This window comes from Rhagoletis zephyria, unplaced genomic scaffold (genome assembly GCF_001687245.7).
Source record: "Rhagoletis zephyria isolate East Lansing unplaced genomic scaffold, Rhagoletis_zephyria_1.1 Rzeph_scaffold_00618, whole genome shotgun sequence".
NCBI lineage: Eukaryota > Metazoa > Arthropoda > Insecta > Diptera > Tephritidae > Rhagoletis > Rhagoletis zephyria.
Genome location: NW_016157702.1, coordinates 89,054 through 113,354, shown reverse-complemented (window position 1 = coordinate 113,354; position 24,301 = coordinate 89,054). Strand labels below are relative to the sequence as shown.

Below are 24,301 nucleotides of genomic sequence, written 5' to 3'. Positions count from 1 at the left end.
TAGTTGATTTCCTCGCAGGGTTCTGGCCAATGTAAAGTAGTACGTTTGAAACGGAATATAGACAATATTCCAATTGAAGAACAAAGAAACGCATTATAGGGAAATAAGAGAAATACATAGGTGTTGTACTAGTAGTATTCACGTGGAACATTTGAAAATGAACCTATGTCTACGCATGCATGTTTACAACGGCCAGTAATGATATGTAAATTCAACCCATTTTTTAAGTGAGCAAAATAAAATAAATAAAAGTGATTTCGTACATTGAACATACGAATTACTGCGTTCAATTCAATGTTTTTTTCATTGAAATAATAGCAAAAATGTCTATGTCTCTATACTAAATTATCGCTCGAGCGGGAAAGTCGTGCCAATCGGAGTAGTGTGAAAATAATGTCGAACATTATAAGGACCGTCTACGACTTTCTCACAAGTCCTTGTGCATCACCAGAGGGTAATTATCTACAAAAAAAAAAAAAAAAAAAAAAAAAAAAAAAAAAAAAAAAAAAAAAAANTGTAATACATATATATAACTGTATTTTCAGGATATAAATACCTGCCATTCCATGGAGCTATATGGCCAGTTATAGTTGTTGATGCTATATTTCTGCTTTACGTCTTTCGAATCGGACCATGGCTGATGCGCAAACGTAATCCGTACGATCTAAGGCGCGTACTTTTGGTCTACAATGTATTTCAAATAGTTTTCAACTCTATCATGATCATACTGGTATGTATTGGAAAGCAAGCAAGTTCATATATTACGCCGTGCAATAGAAACCACAAAAATTTCCAAACTCGCGAAATATAGGAATATCGCGTTTTTAGTTTTTCTCATTGACGTCTAATTCAAAAAATTATTAAAAAGAACTCAGTGCATTGTAAAATAACAATATGCGTACCAAACTCAAGAGAAAATTCTGTTGATTTAATTTAAAATTTGTTGGGTCACAAGGACGAATAAATATTGAAAAAGTGCTTTAGTTTATTTTTATTTTGTTTTTAAACTGCAACTAAAAGGACGAATGTCAAGGTTGTGGGCGTGTGCATATTTGTCCTTAACATATAACTTTTTGAAAAACAAATATAGGATATTCAAGGATACAATTTTGAAAGGACATTTTCAATACCTATTCGTCCTTGTGCACCAAAAAATTGAATCTTCTTCAATGCTACAGAATTTTCTATTTTGTTTGATACCAGCATTGCGCTGCATTTATTAAATTTTTTTTTAGTTAACCAAATTTTCTAAATTTCAAAGTCCTTTTGAAAAAAGCCTGACGTCAGAGGGAAAAACAAAAACGCAGTTTTACTATATGTATGTGGCCCTAGTTTCGCAATTATATCAACATTTTTATTTGTGAAATTTATTATTTGCAATTACTTCCAACATTTGTCTTCAAATTGTACTATATTTTCAACTTGTTTCCATTTCTCTCTTCCTTGCATAGAGCATTCTCTTAGTGTCAATATACATCAATCGACCAGGTGGAATTGGTTGCATCGAACGACTGCCGTATGATCACCCGCAGAAAGGTTTCGAAATATTTTGTGGACTCTTATATCTTGGCAATAAGTTCCTCGATTATCTGGAGACTGTATTTTTCGTATTGCGCAAGAGCTACAAACAAATTACACTTCTGCATGTCTACCATCACATAATGATGACCTCCTTCGTATTCCTTTATATTCGGGGGCCCGGTTCGGGCGGTCATGCGTCCACGGTGGCCATGATCAACACTTTCGTTCATTCAGTAATGTACGTTTATTATTTGTTGAGCTCAATTCATCCGGATATGAAGAAATCGTTGTGGTGGAAAAAGTACATCACTCAAATTCAACTAATACAATTTATTATCGATTTTATCCATCAAATTTGGCCGCTGGTGGTGGTGCCAGATTGTCCGGTAGCTAAGGCATGGTGTTTGGGTACTTTGACGCAAGCCACAATTATGATTATTTTGTTTACCAATTTCTATATTAAAACTTATATAAGAAAACCAAAGCCTAAAACTAACGCTAAAAAGAAATTATAATAACTAACGGAGTTCAATGTAAATTTAAGGTTAGAAATATGCATTTGCTATTATGCACATTATTTTATAAAAAATTTTGTGATATCTCAACTGATCCAAAACGATCTATACATATGTATGTATAAAATATTATACATATTGATTGTTTCATTAATAAAAAAAATATGAATATTTTCTATATCTATCTTTTAAGAAAATTGATGTGTAGGCATTTACGAATAGTTGTAACGTTGAATAAATTAAAGGATATTTGTTTGTTTAGTTAATATACAGCAAATAAAAATAAGTAGCGGCTTAATAGAATAAATTTTAATTTTCTGATATAACAAAAAAAAAAATAATCAAAATTATTACTTTTAGCTTTTGAACTTCTTTTGTCCTGCCATGTACATATTTTCTGTACACATATCGTTGATCTTTCTTGCTTCTTGTCGCAATTTTTTTTTACTCAGATGACTTGAGGCAAGAAATTCCAGCAACATTTGGGTGACTGCCGCATCCTAGTAGTGCAAACCATCCATAAATTATGAATTGTGGTAAAGCGTTAAAGCACTCGGGAAACTAAAAATGTAAGTACATATATTAACTACTATAATCAGGCCCTTATCTATGATTACTTTTCGGGGGTTATAATAAAAAAAAATAAGTTTAATTTAACATTGGTTAAGGAACAGAATTTATACATACACAAGGAGTCCTAGACCAGCCGTACACCCCCTCTAAAATGTAGGGAAATGTTTTTTTTTTTCAAATGGGATATACAGGTTTTACCATAGATTCAGATTCTGCGCATAAAACTCATAACTTTTGTCGGAAACTGTTTTTTGGAATGGACTTCCGATTATAGCAATTGACTTCCGGTCTGTTTAACTCACGCCCGGTCTAAACTAGAAGTTTGTAATACGACCAAAATATAGAACATCCCCGACACGGTAATTCATATTTTTTTATTTTTTATTAAAAAACATTTCAGAAGTACAGGACGAATTCAAGTTCGAAGGTCATTTAGAAGTTTGAAGAGGCACTTCCGAGAAAAAAGTTTCAAACAAATGCTACCTATTTTTATCCTCAGAATCCGAAACTGTAGGTCAAACATCCGGAAGTCGGTAATACCACCAAAAGGGCATCTCTGATTTGGTAGGTCATACTTTTACATATTTTGAATAAAAAAAAACATGTTCCTCCATTTTAGAGTGGCTGGACGGGTGGTCTAAGACACCCTGTATATTTTTGTATAAGAACTAATAAAAAATATCCACATAAACGCAACAAGAATAAAACTAAAATAAACTGAAAATTAGACAGTCCAACAAATTTCGACTTTCTTTCTGAAACACAATTACCATGCTATAACTTTGAAAGAGGGCATCACACTGACCAATTTTCGTGGTCATTTCCACTCAAAGCTTAAGGAGTCATTTTACGGGCCTTTACTCATTGCTAATGGCGAATACCGCAAACGAAGGAACGATGAGCTGTATGAGCTCTACAACGATATAGACATAGTGCGGCGAGTTAAAATACAGTGGCTATGTTGGTTTGGTCAAGTCGTACGTATGAAGAGAATCGCTCCACCTATGAATGTATTCAACGCGGGTTACCATGCTGGTAACAGAGGAAGAGAAAGGCCTCCTCAGTGATGGAAAGGCCAGGAGCTGAAGGACTTTGTGTGAGTTGGTGCCAGTTAGCGAATAAGAGAATCGATTGGCTTACTTTGATAGGCTCGGATAGAAACGCTTAGGCGGCTACTGCGCCAATTCAGAAAAAGAAAAGTGTATCTAAGGCGAGAAGAAGAAAGGGAAGAAAGTATGCTAATTTTTGTCTAAAGTTGGTATTATTAAAAAAAGGCAGTTCTTCAGCACGAGTTCAATATGTTTAATAGCTCTTAGCTAGTCTAAGCTAGGTGAGTGTAAGGTCTTACACAAATGTAAAGAGTACATACAAAAAATTTCAAAACCAAATACGAAAAATTGTGATTCCGAAAACTTTTAATAGAATGTCGATATTTCCAAAGCCTTCTTAGAAGCTCTATGAAATCCCGAAAAATTCTGAATATTTCCGAAAAATTTTTAAAAATTCGGAGTTATTCAATGGGATATATCCATATAATTGGAAAATCCTTTACGATTCCTCAAATTTTGCATGAATTAAAAAAATAGGAGTGTTTAAAAAATATATACGAAAAATTGTGATTAGTTCCGATAAATTGTGATGATATCCCAATAATTCGGAGGACTTCTGAAAAATTCTGGAAATTTCCAAATAAGTTGCAGTAAACCTGCTCCAGATATTTCCAAAAGATTTGGACAATTCGTTAAGATTCCTAAAATTTTCGAAAAACTCGGAAAAATTAGGAATATTTCTTAAAATTCCAAAAAAAAAAGGCCAAAATATAGAAATAATTTCGAGCAAATCCCGATAAATCCGAAGACTCTAAAAAATACTCTGAAATTCCGAAGAATTCTGAAAAATTCCGAGTCATTCAGTGAATTATCTCTATATAAGCTGCACTAAACCTGCTACGGAGAATTCGAAAAAAGTTGGACAGTTCGTAAAGCTCGGAAAAATTAAAAATAAACCGTCAAATACAAATAAATTTTAAGAAAATATCAAAAGGAAATTCGTTAAAAAATACGACAAATTTGTATTAATTCCGGAAAATTCTTATGAGATCCTGATAGTTCTGAAGGCTTCTGAATAATTCTATGAAATTCGGAAAAATTCTGAAAAATTCCCAGTTATTCTCCATATAAGCTGCAGGAAAATTGCTACAGAAGTTTCGAAAACATTTGGTCAATTCGATATAGATTCTTTAAATGTTCGAAAAATTCGGAAAGTATTGCTTAAAATACCAAAATTTCTCAAAAAAATTCAAGAAGTCAAAAATCCAAAAATTTCGAAAAAAAAAATAAAAAATTGTATTCATTCAGAAAGGTCAGATGGTTTCAAGCTAAACGAAAAAGTGGATAGCGGGATTCACTCCGGTGAACTAATTCTAAACCGCAGTTTTTGCTTACCGGACCACAGTAGCGTTTTTCATAGTTTGTCATACTACCAGATAAATCTGACCAAAAGTTGATGTAAAGCGACCCATAGCTCTCACACGGCTTGACCGCTTTTCTCTCCGATTAATAACCGGACACTGCCTTATGGGCAACACTATCTTTGTCAACATTCAGCCACTTTAACCTGACCTAAGATGAAAATATATCTAAATATATATGTATGCCTTCTAATTAATCGATAATTTATGTAGTTAGGTAAGTTAAGCCTTTTGTTTTCCGAAACCAGGTGGCCTATATAGTTCCAAGTAAACGTCTAAAACTGACTAAATTTTTTAATTAGTTATTTTCAGATTACAATTCTAAACCAAATAAATGAAGTCTTAATAATTCAAAAACATTTTCAAAATTCCATAATTGCGTGTTTTTGGGACAAAACATGTGTATATATGAAGTCATAATTGGTTCTTTCGTCAGCAGCGAGTTGGCAAACAAATTTTTATTTATGTATAATCACAAATGTTTGTATTTATTTATCTAAAAACTGAAGGCAATCACCGACGTGGCAAACTAAATTTAGCACTTAATCTCATTTCATTCAAAGAAAAAAAAAAAAGGATTTGCTAATTAATGAAAAGCAATTGATTTCGACACAAAATAAACAAAATACAAACACAAAAGTTTAAGAAAATTTAAAATTAGGAATTGTAAATTGAAAATGTAGGTGGTAAAATTTTATGGATTTGCTGAAAACACAAAACCACCGTTCGTAAATAAACAACTACACACACCCAAATGCTATCGACGTCAGCGAAACGAGAAAATTAATTTAAAGTTGTTAATAACGTCAGAGAAACAAATTTTACTCAATGAAAATTTTGCACGCCGTTGAGGCATTCTACAAATGCCATGCAATGAATCGCTGACTATAGGTGGATTGATAACGTCATCGTTGTTTCGCAATTTTTACACCTACTTTCTTAAATAAATATGTGTGGAAACATAAATAAATGCACATCCATATGTATGTATGTGAGTATGGGCAGTAAGGTGTTTACATGATAAAATAAATGAACTCTGATGTTTCAGGGAATACCGGTATCGGCAACAATTTTTAAGAATTTTAGACGCTGCCCACACCTTGGTCAATGTCCAAACATTTGAGTACCTTACGATATCTCCAAATACATACATACATACGCGTGAATGTATGTTTTTGAAATCGCGTGCACCTACGTAAATTTTTAAATAAATGAACTTATATTCATACTATGAACTTCATAGTATATGTGTAAGTACATGTAGGTAATGGCACTAATAACCGGACACTTAACGCATTTTCAGACTTTGGTTCGTCTTATCTTTTAAAATATCCAACATATTATAAAAATGAAAGTCAAATAACAACCCTTATTATATTCTTGTTATATTTTGATATGAAGTTGTTAATAAATAACAACGTTCTATTAATTATTTGTGTTTTTATAAATAAAGTGAATATGAACTGGTAACCGGACAGCAATTTCATTAACCGGACAAGATAGTTCTAACAACCGGACACTCAATATTGCGTTTATTTTTATCTCTAATTTAGTTTTATTTGAATACAAGAACTAATAAAAAATAATATAATTCATTTAAACGAAAATTTGAGAAAATTAAATTAATTCGTAGTCATAAAATTAATAAAAGCTAGTATTATTTAGCAGTCTTAACCCTTCCTTTGGATTTTTTTAAATTCTTTTTTGCCAATCGTTCTTCCTTCCTTTGAAGGACAGCTTCTTGTTTCAATTGTTTTTCCTGTTCTTTCTGCTCATAAATTTCCCTCCATCCCCTCGAAGATATGGCACTTGGCGGTCTAAATGCACCTTCCTTACACCGTTCACCTAAGTTAATCATAAATTGATAACTACGTCAGAAAAATATATTGTATATATACATATATATAAATAAACTTTTTACCTATAAATTCCACAGGTTTTGGATAAAATAGGTGAGTCGAGATAGCGTTGGAGGTAGATGCAGAAATATTGGATGAAGAAAATCCCGAGGCAAGTGATCCAGCTTGTTCATTATTGGAATCTGCTTCGTTGTTGCCCAGTGTTTGCTCGTCAGCTAATTCTAATATTCCCTCATCGTTGACCACAAATACACCTGAAGGAATTTCAATGTTATCTAATGATACGTCTAGCAATGAGATTGTCGAAAGATTGTGACTTGGCACATTTGGAGTAATGTCTTCTACTGCACAAGGTGTATTTCTACGATATTGAGCATTTCAATCTGAGAGCGTAATCGGCCATTACTCATACATTCTTCGTTTCCAGATGACTCAGCTATTAGTTTTAATATAATATCCGGATCTATACCATGATCTCGTAGTTTAGAAGATAATTCCATAATTACTTCAGAAGCGAATTTGTACTTATTAAGGGTGGAAGGTGGCTGAGCAATTTCCGCAAGGTTAATGGTATTTGTCTTCACACATTTAGAGTAATCTCCCGCATTAGGATCTAATGGATATAGACCACATTTTCGAAATCCATTTTCAATCGTCGTGGTGTAGTTTTCATAATTTTCAAGAACCATCTGCAGCAATGTGCAAAAATTTTTCTTAGTAAGTACTTGGCCCACATTATCATTTTGCCAACTGCGTACAGTATTTTTCCAATTTGCCGGTTGCAAAATATGGGTGGTATTGGGTGGCAATGCATACAAAATTATTTGTCTTTTATCGCAAAACTCACTCAAGTCTAAGGTTAAATGAGATTTGTGCCCATCAACAAAAAAAAATGACAGGTCTTTTTACATTTTGCTCAGTCAACCAAGTGTCCATACAATTTGCAACATATTCGTAAAACGTTTCGCTCCGCATCCACCCACTTTCTGTGCGACCGAGGAACCAACTGTCTGGCATACTGCTTACAATATCCTTCGGTGGTCGTACATATGGAAATATAACCATAGGTGGAACAGTTTTTCCAGCAGCAGACATAGTTATTAAAACAGTGATCGTTTCTTTTTCACTTGCAGTTGTTATTTGATATACATTCTTGTATCCTTTTGGGGCCATTACTTTTCCAGTTTTAGAGCACAAAGAAAAGCTGGTTTCGTCACCATTAAATATTCTAGATGGATCCTGCATAACGTCTTCTTGTCCGATATTTGTAAGGTATTCTTTAAGTTCCATAAACTAGCTTCTTATGGTATCTTCTGCAGCATTGGATGACGTTTTAAAAACAATTTCAGCCAAGTTTTTCCTGGTCTATTATCTTTGAAAGGCGTTTTCCGGCCACTATCTTTAACAATTTTTTGGACTGTGTTAAGGAGGTCGTCCTTTTTTAGAGGAAAACCGCATTTACATAGGTTAATAGCCCAGTCCGTAATTTGTCTCTCTTCTTCTAACGATAAGTAGGTATCAGGGCCTAACTTAACACTCCATTTATTTGTTCGAATATCCGAAAGAGCTTTTGCTACCTTGTCCTTATCAGGGATTTTTCTATTCCTTCCCGTCATTTGAATTATTGAAATCTACATATGTAATTAGGTACATGAATCATAGATAATAATAAATTAAGTTAGAAATCTTATGTAATACCTGTGCTGAATATCCACAGGGAATTTAGAAAATGAGAAAACATTCCATAATTTAAATGGGGTACTCTTTACTTATTTGTACAACGATTTCGGGTAACTGTGCCCAAACGCGTAAAGACTGGTTTTCACTATGCCATATTTTGACGCCAAAATTAGGCGACATATTTTGACACAACTTTATCCCTTTATCCATACCTTTACCGATGATATTATGGGCCAAAAACTGACAAATAGCTGATTTCGTAGCGCATGTACACGACTAAAGACCTATCCTGATACAATTCAATCGATAAACCGCTTTTTGATCACTTTTGACAATGCGTTTTCACTTATTTGACGACAAATGCCACTCAATTTGACATAGTGAAAACTAGCCTTAACCCGAATCAAAAAACTTTTACACACACTTGTAGACAAGAGTCTACGCTTTATTTATTTAAAAAAATTCTATATTTGTGCACTATTTCATTAATAATTTCGGTTTGAAATATGGTATTTTTTTGCAAATTTCCGAGCTGAGCTGTCGAACACAAAAAATATCCACGAAATATCTCTGCAAAAGGTGTTCAGCCCCTCCTCTTCGGCAACACAGAAAGGAGAATTTTAATTATAACTCAGGGTTATAATCCTTTGCAAAAAATCAAAATATCCTCTATTTCCAAACAGCTCACGAGGGGGCTGTGGGCTGGTGAGGGGGAACGGGAGAGGGGGGAGGGGTTGCTTTTCAGTAGGCGTGGTCAATCCTCTTTCGTTTAGGGGGCGATTTGGGGGCTACTAAAAACTCGTAATAGTGAGAATTTGGCAGGAAAACTGTTAAATTCAAGTTAAAATTAAGCTGTCCGGATACTAGTTGACTAGTTTTCAATAACCGGGCAGTCTGTCCGGATACTGAAATAAATAGAAAAATATTATCCAGTTACCGGACACCTAATTTTAAATTAAAAAAACGTATATTTTGTTAATATCCTTACCTGAATGTATTATTTAAATAATATATAAATTGCACAAACACTTTTTGATTCACTTGTCACTTACACAGCGTATTAAATTTGCACTAGCTTCCGCGCCCACAGATACTACAAATGTAGAAATATTGCTTCTTCGCGCTAATGACGCATTTCGGCTAGACTGTTTCGCTTAAAGATATTTTAATATTCATGTCTATCTAAGTTTTTTTGCGTAAATGTAGGGATTCAACTTTGAATTTTGAAATGGTAACATTACTTATTTACTAAGTACAACCGTTCTCTTGTTTCTAAAAGAAAAAGAAGGAAGTGTCCGGTTACTAGGGGTTGTCCGGTTATTAGTGCCATTACCTATACCTACATACATTGATATTGGTTTAATTTTTTGCTCAGAAATTGATTGTAATTTTTAAGTTTTATTTTTCGCTAACAAAATGAAACTTAAGCCGGGATCGATTCGCCACTTAACGAAAAATTTTGCATGCGAAAGCAACAACAAAGTTATCTAGCAAAGATGGACGATAGCGAGTTTGGGTGTACCTCATTGAGTTCGTTCGTTTCACCACTCACTAACTGTTGGCGAATCGATGGAGAAGCTGGAGACAACGATACATATCGTTGCCTTAATATAGAAAGGCCCTATCTCACATCGTCGCTGAAATACACAAAGCCGTAACTAACTAAAATCTTTTATTGCATAAAACGATTTGGGGCCATATAATGCGATCAAATGCATCATAATCAATTAAAACGTAAATTTTCGATTTTTAGTTAGTTACGGCTTTTTGTATATCAGCGACGATGTCAGATAGGGCCTTTCTATATTAAGGCAGCGATATGAACACGAACAAAAACGAATACGAAAATGAGCACGAATACGTAGGCGAACCCGAAAACGAAAACGGCGACTGCCATTACAATTGCAATTAAAGTTATAATTACCATTACAATTACCATTATTACTTATATTACCCTTACAATTACAATTACCAGTACCATTAACATTGTCATTAGCATTACCATTACAATTACAATTACCATTACCATAAGCTTGATATTTTTTTATAAAACTTTAAAAACAAAATTCAGTGCCGCCGAAGGTAGTCCGAGTGACAAAGAGTATATTTGTTTACCACTTATGCTCGTAGCATTTATCTTTCAGCATGATTTTTTGAGTTAAAATTTTAGAAATAATCAGTACTTTCGGTCGCTGAAAGAACACATAAATACTATTCACATATGTATGTATTTACCGGGTACTAATCTTCTTCAAAACAAAGACGCTGCTCCGTAATTCTGTACTTAATCCCTTCTGGAACACTATTGCCCGCGGTATGTCATCTCTGAGAAGTAGGATGATATGAGCTTTCGTCTGTCAAACCCCACTCTAGCAAAATTAAGTAGTTTCTTTTTGTTAGGTGGAGTTAGCTTTGAGTATTATCACAGCGGGTGCTTACAACTGCTCCCCCAAGCAATTAAGACTATGTCAACCGCATAGCCTTCTCAGAGGACTAGCTGGAGAAAATCGTCAGAACTTAATCCTGTCGGGGCGCCATTAAATAAGTACATATACGACGAGGCAAATAATATTTTGCACAATTATTTCTGGGCTAGAAAGGCAACTTTCTGCAGATATGTATGTGAAAGCCATTTCCAAAAAAAAACGTAATTTTACTCCACCTTAATTTGCATACCAAAATGTAAAAATAACTTGTTCTCAGAAATTTAAAAAAAAAAAAAAACTTTACGATGTATTGTGTCAAAACTTTACCTCGAACTAAGCTAATTCAGCAAAACTTCTCCACTGGCTACCGTAATGTTTGTGTGGTAAAACAAAATATTGTCTATACTTACATATGTACATATCGTTACCTTAATCCTCAAAGGCCCTGACGAACATTTTTAATCTTACAGGAGAAGCAAAAAACATTATAAAAAGAGTATCAAAAACTGGTAGGGCTTTTTAAAAAGAGGCATGTAACCTCGTTGTTTTTGGTAGGTACTAACACTTTAAAATTTTGTCTGAAGGTGTACTTTAATACCTCCTAGCAAAATCTATAAAAACCGCAATTTCGAAAAAAGTGTTGGTAAGGACCTTTGGGAATTAAGTAATTTGTTGGACGGTTAGTTCGTTTCTTGAACTTTTACCACTTAATTAAATGTGCATACATACTACATATATATATTTTGTGTACATATACAAACATATAGATTTTTTTAATCTAGATTCATAGTGATTTTGTTTAATTCGTTGTAGTCGTATGAAAATTTTTTGTAAGCAAACATATACATAAACATATTTTTTTGTTTACGTTCAGTGATATATATTTACACATACGTGCGTGTGTCCCGAGTACATACATACATATGTGCGATTTCATGTTCATCTTAAACCAAAGGAAACGATGAATTAATTCACAACGGGTGTCATGTACATACTGTTTTTAGGTAATTATGGGCGTAAACTTTCATTCAGTTTTATTTTAAGTTGAATGACTGCTTAGTTTGTTGATAAATTTCGTTTAATTCCTATGAACCAAATATAATAGACATATGAATTAACAAAAATAAATACATAAATTATCAGACGCGTAAAACTAATTTTCAGTAATTATTTAGTTTGTTTAATTTTTTTATTGTAATTTTTTTTCTATGCATATGTATGCTAAAAATTAAAGCCGCAAAAAATATGAATATGCTTTTAATCTTGCTTGGTAATAGTCTTCCGTCAGGGGTAACCAATCTGAGGGGCACAGCCCGCTTACAAGAATTAGGAGAGTTTTGTAAATTTGTCCATATTATAATTGTCACTGGCCTTTTATGAAATAGGCTAAAAGTTTTTACTATATTTAATTTGATTACCCAGGCAGATATGTATCCATTTTCAAAGATATACATACATACATAGTTAACATACTGCCAAGGGCTAAAAAGTGTGAATGTTTTTTTTCAAATTTATACATATTTATTTTTTACCTTCAAAATATTTATTTTAAATTTGTTGTGGACAGGAAATCCAATCCAATTGACCCTCAGAACTTTCTCCACCTTCAACGTGTTAATTTCTTCCTTTTACGCCAAATCTCAGAAAACTCGGCTTACTCTTTTGGCCTTTTATGCTCCCAAATTATTGTGGTTGCCGTTTCTGTTTCTATGGTATGTGACTCCTCAAAACTTGCACTAGCATGCGCATTTAATTTCTCCAAATGGTTAGTATCAAAACTGTTAGCTGGATGCAGCCATGACACGATTTACTTTTTGTATAACGGTAAATGGGTCCGAATGATTTATCGCCAGCAGCTTTAGCAGAGGCATTGACTTCACGGAACATTCTTTCGCAACTTCAGGTGTTGCCTCTTCGTTCACGGGTTCTTCTTCTTGGTTTTCTGCATTAGCTGGTGCCTCATCGTCAGCATCTTGCTACTTTGCGAACACATCACGTAATTTTTGGGTAAGAGACGTCTTGACGTAAGCCATGAAGATGTTAACAAACAGCTTGATATCACGAGACGAGCAAATCGCAGGCAAGCCGCAGACATAGTATTCTGCTATAAGGTCATCAATGGTCACATCGATTCTCCAGAAATATTAGAGCAATTTGGTCTAATTTGCAATAAGCCGGATCTAAGGAATAAGAATACTATTACACACTGTTAGCTCAACAAAAAATTATGTGCGCTACGGACCAAGGAATAGAATAGCAGACACCAAGGCGACACTATTAATGGCCTTAATGGCAACGTCGACTTCTTCAGTGGTACCTTATCGTCATTCTCTGCTTCAATTTAAAAAAAAAATGAACTAATTTTCAATGTTCAATTTTGTAGCACTCTGTCAACCATTAATTTTGTTACATAACATACACATACCACCTTATACATGATGCAATAAAGAAAGGTGTTATACGTTGGCAACTTCTCGCTCTAATCCGCCATCTTGAACTACCTTAGGAGAAACTGTGTTGTTTCTTTGCTAATTTCACTGAACATTTCCCAAAATATAAGAAAAAAATTCTAAACAAGCTACATTGATTCAATTTTCGTTGTTCGTTTTGTTCTTATTCGCTGACATTTGTTTTCTAATTGCTTGAAATTTGGTAAGTATTGTAATAAAACCGATTTATTTTACAAATTAATTATAATTTTGCATTTATTAGGTAATTTCCTTAGTGTTTTCCTGGCCGACCTGTGCTGGTATTGTAATTAAGAGCTAATACACGTAAGTTACAACATATTATTTTGACTTCATTGATGAACCATTCCATTTGCAGCATTCTCTGGTGAACTGCAGCTGCGGCCGAATTTGATTGTGTGCATCATCCTGCAGATATTTTGAAGTAAGTTGGAACCAGCTCTTTGTTATTTCAAAACCTAATGAACCATTTATTCGCAGATTTTGTGGACGCTTCTGTTGTGCTGCGTTCCTGCTCCGCCCGTGTTTTATAGTGTTGCGTCCCTGTTGCGCCTTTGCAATAGTGTGTGCGTTGTGCTTTAGACACGTTGAAGTAAGTTGAAACCAGGTGTTTGTTTGTTAAAAACCTAAAAAGCCATTCATTTGCAGATTGTTTATATGCTTCTGCTGTGCTGCGTTCCTGCTTCACCCGTGTATTAAATTGCAGCGTTCCTGTTAACATAAGCATCGTCGTTTAAGTACAAAACCGCGTAACTGACATTTGATGCTAAAAATTGGATTTGCTCACACAAGTTCTTGGCTCAATCCTTATCCATTCTTCCTGATACATATTAGCCAAAAATGCGATTGCTCTTTAAAAAAAGATAACCATTTTGAAATATGAGTGTTTTCACTCTCTAGAAAATAATGTATGCAACCTCGTTGGGTTTGCATTATCTTGATACGCGGTTTGGCATTTTACTGATACACGGTTTTGTACTTTAAACGACGATATGTAGATGTATGTACATATATATCACATATATTGACTTAGATATGCATAGACAATTAATGTGTACATAATTTTTTTTATGTTAAAACTAGATATGTATATAGTATATTATTATTATTATTCGGTTCAAAAAAGTCCTATCTCAAATGAAAATACTTTGAAAATGTGCTGATAGGGCGTTTTTGGATCGCCAGCTGAGATAGGGTGTTTTTGAACCGAGTTCTGAGATAGGGCATTTTTCAATCAAATTCTAAAATAGGGCGTTTTCCAGCCAAATTTTGAATTAGGGCGTTGAAAAGTTTTCTGATATCGAGTGTTTTCGACCTGGCTGCCGAGATAGGTCGATATTCCACTCAGCCATGGATAAATAGTCGCATTTTTCGGTATATGGAAGACGATTAAACACGATTTGTTATTATATCGATTCTAAAAAATCAAAGGTAATTTTTAGCCACTTCAAACTTGCATATAATAAGACTAAAATTGAAGGGGCTATAAAAAAAAAATGTGAATTTTGGGTGAAAATTTGTTGTATTTTTTGTAGTTTTCTACGAAGTTTTAAAATTGGGTTTTGTTAGGAATTGAACTTTATTTTTATTGTAAATTCTTAGAAATAAATTAACATGAGAGGGAAATAATATCACTTTGAAATAGGGTTGCTATTGATATGACCGATACTGTATGTATATAATAAATTTTGTACAATTAAAAATCAAAGTGCATTTACTAAAATGAACACAACGTATTAATTATAAATTCTGAAATATATTGTTAATTTCAAAAACAAATAAATAATTTGGATGTACGTGAACTTGGGTAATGTATAATTGTTTATATGATTCCTCAAAGTATCCCTTATATAACACTGTGGAACACAACAAAACCTTAGTGCGAATATATCCGGTTCGATAGCTGTTGGCATACGAATAATGCCTCATACTCAGATTTACTAGATCAATTCGTGTTCTCCGAGAAAAAAAATTTTCACGATCCAAAAATCTGAAAAATCTTTTTTCTCCAAATTTTGAACATTTATCGTTTTTGGCTTATATTTTATGGCAAATACCATACAAAGCAAATATAGGCCAAAAACGGAGAATTTTCAAAATTTTTAGAAAAGAATTTGGCCGCTATACTCAGATTTTTGAATCGTGAAATTTTTTTTCTCGAGAACACGAATTGATCTAGTAAAACTAAGTATGAGGCATTATTGGTATGGTCAACAGCTATCAAACCTGATATATGCGCACAAGAAGCCCATTTGAAAGAGGGGGACAAAATATCACACGTAAATTAATTCCTCTATTTGGCCTGTACAATATAAGGGAAACATTTCAAATTCACAAGGGATAATTTTCTTAGTGATGCGGCTTATAAAAGGAGTTATATATGCCATACTGTTCTAGCTGGGTATTATCAGCTCAAAAATTTTAAGCAAATTATCATATTCCTGTGAATAAAAACGCGCCTTATTTTATTATTTTAATTATCTACAACTTTATGAGACTACCAAGCCATATATATACCTATTCAGATAATCGGAACGCTGTTGAGATTTTAGTACTTTTTCAACTAAAGGGCTTTTTTTCTTCCCGTTTTTCTTGTACTTCCAAAATACAATATTGACCTAAGGTAGTTCGATTTCGGGCTGTCACAACGTACAACACCTTTCATTATTGCATCATGCACCTTATATTCGAATGGCCTCATTCATAAAAAATAAAGTAGGTTTAAAGGGCAAAATAAAGTTATTTCCGTCGGACACTCATTTCCGGAAACGCATACGCAAAGTTAAAATACAATGAAACCTGCTTTATCGACAGGAAAGCAAACAGCTGAGGCGTTGACAGTTGAGCTTGTGCATATGAAACACATCCTAAGATTTGACATTCTAGCTGGAATATTTTGCATTGTTTATCACCGCAGGTGCGATAATTATTGAAATAAAATCACGTATTTGTTGAAAATATTATCAGAAAATGGCAGCTAAAGTTTCATCGGGCAACAATAAAGTATTCCAGGCGGTTAGTTGACATGGAGATTTTTATTTACAAAACCCCAATCGTTGAAAGAAACCTAACCTCAATGAAGCAAATCGGTCTAGGATTGCTCATATTAAAACCGCATTAAAATATTTGTTTATATCTATGTATATTCCTTAACAGGATGATGTCCACATATCCTTCGAAGATCAACAGAAAATTAATCGTTTCGCAAAACATAATGCGCGTATGGATGATCTGAAAATGGAGCTGGATATGAAGAAAAATGATTTGAAGAGTGTGGAGGAAGCGCTGGACGAAATTGAACTTTTCGATGAAGATGAAGAGATACCATTCTTGTTTGGCGAAGTTTTCTTAACACACAAATTAACAAAAACACAGGTAAAGCATACAAATGTTTTTCGGTAAAACTATATGAAGTAGTATTTTCTCCAACAGGAACTTTTGGCTGCGGTTAAAGAGGAAACATTAAAAGAAATTGCTGCGATTGATGTGAAAGCAAATGAAATTAAATCCGAAATGAATGAGCTGAAATCGCACCTGTACCAACGATTCGGAAGCAATATATCGTTAGAAAGCGAGGACTAGTATTGAGCTGTGGTAATAACACGAATAAGCAATCCCTTTATGTTAAACTAAGGTTTAACTTCATATTCATCTTAAATTTTTAACAATATTTTGAATATACTTAATTAAATACTAATAACTTATTTAACTAAAGTCAATCTCATTGGTAAACACATACATGAGATTATCGCCCGCTTTGTCCAGACATGTCGCCTAAAACAGAAAAAATATATAATTATACGTAGATATAGGTTTGTGTGCACGTCACTTCCAAATATGTATGTATTTTTACCTCCAAAAAATCAAGGTCAAATGGCGGTTTATAATGCTTCCAGTTCATTAATTCATTCATCTTTCGAGCACTAGTAGTTATGTCAAGAGCCAATTTCTTAGAAATAAGAACAAAATTACAATTACAAAAAAAAAACATTTTTCGTTGAGTTACCTCTCCATCGCCATTGCATCTGCAATTCAAACTTTCATGTGTTTGGCATTTAGAATAATCTTCCTGTAAGCTAAACAAATCTAAAAGCTCATCTGCTGAAAATTTCATGGCTTTATCAAAACTCCCACTGGCAATAGTTTGCGTTACACAATCGCCCAGCGACATTTTCGCAATTTGTCTTTGGAATATTTTTTCTTCAATACAACCAGCGGTCACCAGTCGATAGATGTGCACATCTCTTTGCTGCCCATCGCGCCATATGCGTGACGTCGCTTGAGCGTCGGTCGCTGGATTCCAATCATGGTCGAAAAGTATTAACCTTGAAGCCCCTATCAAATTAAGACCAACACCTCCAGCTTTTGCACTCAGTAAAAATACTAGCGAATCATCTGCGTTGCTATTAAATTTTTCGACATTTGAATTTCTTTGAGCAATATTTGTGGATCCGTCCAAACGCAAACATTTTATGTCCAAAAAGTCACACAATCCCTGCAACATATTGAGTGTTTTAGTATGGTTTGAAACTAGAACACATTTTTCTCGATTTTGCACAGCCGAAGCGACAAGTAAATTCTGCACTAGTTCTAATTTCGCGGAATCAAAGGGTCCCATTTCCGCCCAATCAGGCAAACAACGTTCCAAATGGCGCGTCAGTACATTAGGGGTTTTAGTCCGCGCCACCAACGAAGGATGATTGCAAATTTTTTTCAATACAGTAATTAACTGAAGCGGTGATAGATCTTTTAGAATGGTTTCCTTTCGTTGGGCATAAAGTTGAAGTGCTTTTTGTAACAAAAACTGCTGTAGCTCCGATGGCCGTACAAAGCATATATACTCGTACTTTTTAGGCAAGTACTGTCCATTCACGTGCTGTAGCCGTCGAAGCACAAATTGTTCTGAGATTTGCATTAGCTCTTGTGTCCGCTCTGCCGCTATATTCTTAACTTCAATACTAGCATCAGGACATTGGCTCTGCTGCAATGGAACCTCGTAGTACGAATGAAATTCCTGTTTTGTGCCAAAAATACCGGGGTTCACAAAATCGGCTAAGGCAAAGAATTCGCCCAAATCATTTTGCACAGGTGTTCCGGTAATTATTATACGACAAGGAATGTTAAGTTCTCGAAGTGAAGCTACAATTTTTGTAGACTGATTTTTGAGGCGATGACCTTCGTCGCAAATTAGCAAATCAAATTTTAGACGTTGAAAATCTGAGGCATTTGCAAGTAGATTCTCATATGAAGCAATTACAAATGGAACATGCTGCTGATGTGCATAGCAATCCAACTTTTGTTTACCACCCACAACAAATGCATACATGCGCTCAGTTTTTAACCATTTACTCACCTCCTGCTCCCAATTTCGAGTGAGTGTGCTGGGTGTAACAATTAATATGCGCTGCATTACACGTTCACCTCCGTATGGCCCTTCTTTCAAAAGTGTACGAGCCAGCGTTAGGCACTGTAGGGTTTTGCCTAAGCCCATTTCGTCAGCAAGTATACATCCACGATGAGTTGGATTTTTGAATCCCATTACGCATTGATAAAGAAAGACGACACCTTCTCGTTGATGCGGACGCAAATGTTGGGCGACCTTGGGTGAGATTTCGACCGGTTGAATTGGTCGACACATAGTATTCAATACTGTAATATATTCTGCTGGTGGGAAAGGTAATAATAAACCGTTAACTTTGACGCTGGGTGAACATTTTCGGTGTACTTTATGCGATGTCTGCTTAATATTTTCCTTTTCATGTCTGTCTTGTGATACAATTTCTAAAATTTCTAGTTCTTTATCCTCAATTTCCAAAAATGTACCAACTTCTAATACTGCTAAATTTACTTTTTCTAGAGTACCCATTTCCTGTCCCCTCTCGTTCTTTAGAATACCTCGCTTACTACCGGTATGCACTTCAAATATACCATCACCATTCCATGTTTTATTCTTTTTTGTAGTAATTTCTCTCCAGACGACATTGAAAATTACTTTAAGGTTAGCTGATTCAAGGGATTCAGTATAATTTCTTTTTTGGATTCCGCTTGTGGTTGGTATGTTTTCCGCCCTCAACTCAGTACTATTTTTTAGAGCACATGGTGCTTGGTATAAAGTAGACAACTTTATCTTTTTGTCGACTCCACTACTTTGCAGCTCTTCTTCAACGTTCCAGCGACTATCGGCTTGTTTTTTACGCAAAGCAAAATATACATTTCTGTCGGTAATTTGCTCTAATAATTCAATCTCCTTCCCGCCTACAACCATTTGGTAGCCTTCTTCTAACTCATCAGCTTTGAACTTTGTATTGGTACCAATGTATCTACCGGAGCTGTCCTTTAGCACCGCTTTTGGAACATCCAACTGCACTTCTAGTAAGCCATCACCGTCCCATGTTTTATGCTTCTTTTTTGTAATTTCACGCCACACAACATTAAAAATTATTTTAGAACTAAATGCATCAAAGTTTTCTTTGGCGGCTTCTTTTTCAAATTTACCACCTCCTCTATTTCTAGTGCCCCAACATTCCTCATTTCCAGTGGTTGAGGTCACATCATCCCCGCTGCTTCGTTCAGTTTCAAACAGACCATCGATCTTCCTGCGTTTCTCATCTTCTCGTGCCCTTAACATTGAAGGTGCACACGAACGGCGCATTTTATAATATTTTATATATAAGAGGTATTTCACGGATAATAATTCTTCAATCTGGAACTAGAAGGAAATGTTTTGAAAATTTAGCAGCTTTTAAGCGAGCCCTACACTTCCAATATTTATTGTGATTTTGGGATAGTGCTCCACATTAAGTGGTAAATATACGAGGAACATTTGTGCGATGCATAAAACGTCGCAAAGTGGCATTTTTTCGAAATGGCAATACTGCGAACAGCGCGAGAATGAGAGAATGAGCGATAAACTTCCACGATATAGGGAGACAGAGGTGGCGCAAACAGCAGTACCCATGAACCAAAAATACAAGATCACGCCAGCAAGCCAGTATCCAAGAATGATAGAATACATATTTTCTGGATCGTGGCCAGTAGCCCATTATAATCGCATTTAGGAAAAAAGTTGGGCGCTTTTGACATTAGCCGTTTGTGGTGGACTACATCTTCCTTTTGTACCATAACAATTTTCGTACTTACATGAAATAATATTTTACTACGTTCCAAATGTACCAAAAATAGTGTGCTTGTACCGAATGTACGTTCAAATTTAAGAAGCTGAAGAGTAGGTACAATTCAACCTAGTTTTACATCACTATTTCGCTCCACTTGTTCGCTTCTTCCTCTTCTTCTTCAAAATTATTCTTTACACTCTCATTCTCAAAATAATGTGACGTCACACCCAGTTGCTCTCAGCTCGATTGGCGCAGTCTTGTATTCTATCGTTCTTGAATTGTACCTACTCTTCAGCTTCTTAAATTTGCACTTACATTCGGTAGAGCACATTATTTTAGGTACATTTGGAACGTAGGAAAATATTTGGGGTGTTCACAGTCGTGTAGACGTCTACATTTTAAGACGTTTTCTAACCGTAAAATCTGTGGTGTTGTTGTTTCCCATACAAAATTGGAAAACGACGCCGTCTACATTTTGTCACACTCAAAGGTATGTTTTTTACGCGTCTACATTTTGCAACCTCGCAGCAGGACTGCATTATGGCAATACTAATCACCTTTTTTTTTATTTATTGGGCACGTTTTCTGTATTTGCATTTAATTTGAGCGCAATTTCTGATGAAAAGAAACAAATCAAGGAAAAGAAATAACAAATATTACGAATTGGTAATTAAGTTAAATAATTACAATTTTTCAGAAACAAAATCGAAAGGCGACATATAAATAATGCATGCAAGGAAGAAATGTTTGGCAACACCAGCAAAGTTTTGAGACGATTTTGCGACGACTGCTAGAAAGGGGTGCTCACAGTTTGATGCTAAAGATGTCTTTAAAATGTAGACGTCTACATTTTCAGACACAATTTGGAACGAACTGTGAACACCCCAATTGTTTCATGTAAGTAGAAAAATTGTTATGATACAAAAGGAAGATTTAGTCCCCCAACTACCAAAAATATGTGCACATAAAAATACATACATGTTTACGGTTTAGGTACGTGTATCTACTTTTAGGAACAATACGAAAATTTAGTATTCATCACTAGTGCGCAAAAATAATAATGGGACGTCAGCGAAAGGTGGACGCTGTCAAATCGGGAAAGAGAGGACTAGCGGTTCGCGGAAGCGCCACCTTTGTTTCGCTGCATCGTGATGTAAGGCGAAGAAACCAGCTGATCTAACAACACCACCTTGCAAGGCGAATTTATACTAGGTGGTGTTACTGGCGAATTTAGATTACAACAACGACAACCACATGTATTTTGTTCCAAAGTTTACATGTATTTTGTTTTTGCTTTTGATGAGTGTGCTGTCAAATCAGTAAAAGAAAAAACAAAATACATGTAAGGCAAAGAAATCAGCTGATTTTACAACACCTTGTATAAATTCGCCATGCCACCTTGTTTAAATTCGCCTTGCCATGAACCAAAAATACAAGATCACGCGAGAACAAGATGAATTTATACAAGGTGGTGGTACTGGCGAATTTAGATTACAACAACAACAGTCACATGTATTTTGTATTACGGGTGTGATGTCAAATCTCAATTTGCCACAAAGTTTACATGTACTTTGTTTTTGATCAGCAAAAACAAAATACATGTAAGGCAAAGCAATCAGCTGATTTTACAACACCACCTCTGAAAATGTTACTAGTTCACAAAACTCTTAAATTATTTAATTTTTAGTGTTTATTGCTAATTAGTTTTGAGTTTATGAGGGATTAACTTAAGTAAAATTTTGAAATGGCGCTTACGACAATATTTTACCCAGTCCACGATAAGGTATAGAATAATTTAACACAACGACATGATTTATAGAAGAATTTGCATAATAAAAATGATTATTTATGCGCTCAACAATTACGCGGTTTTCTTCGTACTCTTCGTTGTTTACTTCTTACAACGAAGATGGCGTCGAGATAATCAAAATTGAACTGTCACAATTGACGACTGAGACAACACACGAATAGGGCTGTTAAGTTAAAATTGACCGATGTCAAGACACATTTAGTAGAATGTGTAGTTGCGAGGTTAAAATACTCCATGTTGCAATATGACGTGGCAACCCTACACGTGTTTTGCTTTTGCACTTTCTTGTTTACCCGCTTTTCTTTTCTTATTTATTATTCTTCTGCCCTCAGTGAAGCATTCGGCCGAGAGGTTGCATTAAAATATTCCAGATTTCAATATATAACAATCAAAATATTAACAAAATGGTAAGTTATGAATACTATCATCCATCTGCTTTTTACAAAAAGGATATACTGTTTCTAGACCGAGGAAGTAAGCCCGAAAGCATTCCCGCTAGCTGATGCTCAGCTCACGGCGAAAATCATGAATTTGTTGCAGCAAGCGCTAAACTATAATCAACTACGTAAAGGAGCTAATGAGGCCACCAAAACGCTTAATCGAGGCCTTTCTGATATTATCATTTTGGCTGCTGATACGGAGCCCATCGAAATTCTATTGCATTTACCTCTTCTGTGTGAAGATAAAAACGTTCCTTATGTGTTTGTGCGCTCCAAGCAGGCGCTTGGCCGTGCATGCGGTGTGTCTCGACCAATTGTTGCTTGCTCTGTTACTACAAATGATGGTTCACAGCTCAAATCACAAATCCAATCAATTCAACATGAAATTGAAAGACTTCTAGTTTAAAGTGATGTATATAATTCGGAAATATGTCAGTTTAGATGTATAAATAAAATACATGTGTTTTTATAATAGAATCATGTGGCTTTTCATTAAATTTGAAAATTAGAGGTGGGAGTTGTAAATGAGCGTAGAACGAAATTAGGCTTGGTTTGCACACAAGCGTTTTTATCTGTTGCGTTCTAAAATGCATTACAATAAATAGTAATGGGTCATGGTAAAACGAATACAATATTCTATCGACCTTGTAATGGGTTTGCCGTTGTCTGCTAACATGAACGAATGACACAAGATCACGCGGGAAGGAAAGAAAGAAAAAAGTTATTTTCTAGCTGCCGAAATCTCCACGCCATCTTTGTTGTAAGAAGTAAACAACGAAGAGAACGGAGAAAACCGCGAAATTGCTGAACGCATGAATAATCATTTTTATTATGCAAATTCTTCTATAAATCATGCCGTTGTGTTAAATTAGTCTTTATCTTATGTGTACACACGTTGTCACCGGCGAAAACGAAGAAAATTGCAGTAAAAAGCCACCACCAAATTGTAAACAACGAAGAAATATAAACAAACGGCTAATGTCAAAATCGTTAAACTTTTTTCCTAATAGGCGATTTTTCAGGCGATTTTGAGTTGAAAGCAACAATCGCCTGGTGTAAACGGCCTTTCAATGAAGTTGGTCGGCTGCCTACTTTCGTTCAACTTTTGGTTCAACTAATCGCCTGTGAAAGTTGAATCATGTAAATTCCCTATAAATACGATTCTAACGGGCTACTCTCCTGCCCGCGTGATCTTGTATTTTTAGTTCATGGTCTGCAAAGGGGTTATTGATATTAGGCAGAAAAAAATACACGGAGAAAAACCACTGGGAGTCAAGTAAATAAGTACTAAGGTTGGTGTGAGGACCCTACTTGATTGAATAGGTTTCAAGGATTCCCCAGTTACTTATATCGTACCGATAGAGAGCAGGGGAATGCTTCTGAAAATTTTAATCCGTGAATTTTCTATTTAATTTCATTGGATG

At 34.9% G+C, this 24,301-nt stretch overlaps 4 protein-coding genes and 1 long non-coding RNA gene across 5 annotated transcripts; 4 read left to right on the top strand and 1 right to left on the bottom strand.

The window, feature by feature from the left end:
- The first annotated feature begins 270 nt into the window (after positions 1–270).
- Positions 271–2,323, top strand: LOC108360734 (elongation of very long chain fatty acids protein 4-like). The gene is made up of 3 exons (XM_017613155.1): positions 271–454; positions 546–730; positions 1,452–2,323. The coding sequence occupies exons 1-3, from the start codon at positions 394–396 to the stop codon at positions 2,034–2,036; spliced, it is 831 nt and encodes a 276-aa protein (XP_017468644.1). The 5' UTR covers positions 271–393; the 3' UTR covers positions 2,037–2,323.
- An 11,276-nt stretch (positions 2,324–13,599) lies between these two features.
- Positions 13,600–14,434, top strand: LOC108360737 (uncharacterized). Its single transcript, XR_001847174.1, has 5 exons — positions 13,600–13,696; positions 13,757–13,818; positions 13,871–13,936; positions 13,993–14,104; positions 14,161–14,434. It is a non-coding gene; the product is annotated as an uncharacterized LOC108360737 (long non-coding RNA).
- A 1,923-nt stretch (positions 14,435–16,357) lies between these two features.
- Pfdn4 (prefoldin subunit 4) lies at positions 16,358–17,221 on the top strand. The gene is made up of 3 exons (XM_017613157.1): positions 16,358–16,527; positions 16,669–16,887; positions 16,945–17,221. The coding sequence occupies exons 1-3, from the start codon at positions 16,483–16,485 to the stop codon at positions 17,092–17,094; spliced, it is 414 nt and encodes a 137-aa protein (XP_017468646.1). The 5' UTR covers positions 16,358–16,482; the 3' UTR covers positions 17,095–17,221.
- LOC108360733 (DNA repair and recombination protein RAD54B-like) lies at positions 17,210–20,378 on the bottom strand. Its single transcript, XM_017613154.1, has 3 exons — positions 17,519–20,378; positions 17,366–17,461; positions 17,210–17,286 (listed from the first exon to the last, which is right to left on the bottom strand). The coding sequence occupies exons 1-3, from the start codon at positions 20,162–20,164 to the stop codon at positions 17,218–17,220; spliced, it is 2,811 nt and encodes a 936-aa protein (XP_017468643.1). The 5' UTR covers positions 20,165–20,378; the 3' UTR covers positions 17,210–17,217.
- A 2,322-nt stretch (positions 20,379–22,700) lies between these two features.
- On the top strand, positions 22,701–23,354 carry hoip (NHP2-like protein 1 hoip). Its single transcript, XM_017613164.1, has 2 exons — positions 22,701–22,844; positions 22,903–23,354. Exons 1-2 carry the CDS (start codon positions 22,842–22,844, stop codon positions 23,281–23,283), a joined length of 384 nt encoding a protein of 127 aa, XP_017468653.1. The 5' UTR covers positions 22,701–22,841; the 3' UTR covers positions 23,284–23,354.
- The last annotated feature ends 947 nt before the right edge of the window (positions 23,355–24,301 follow it).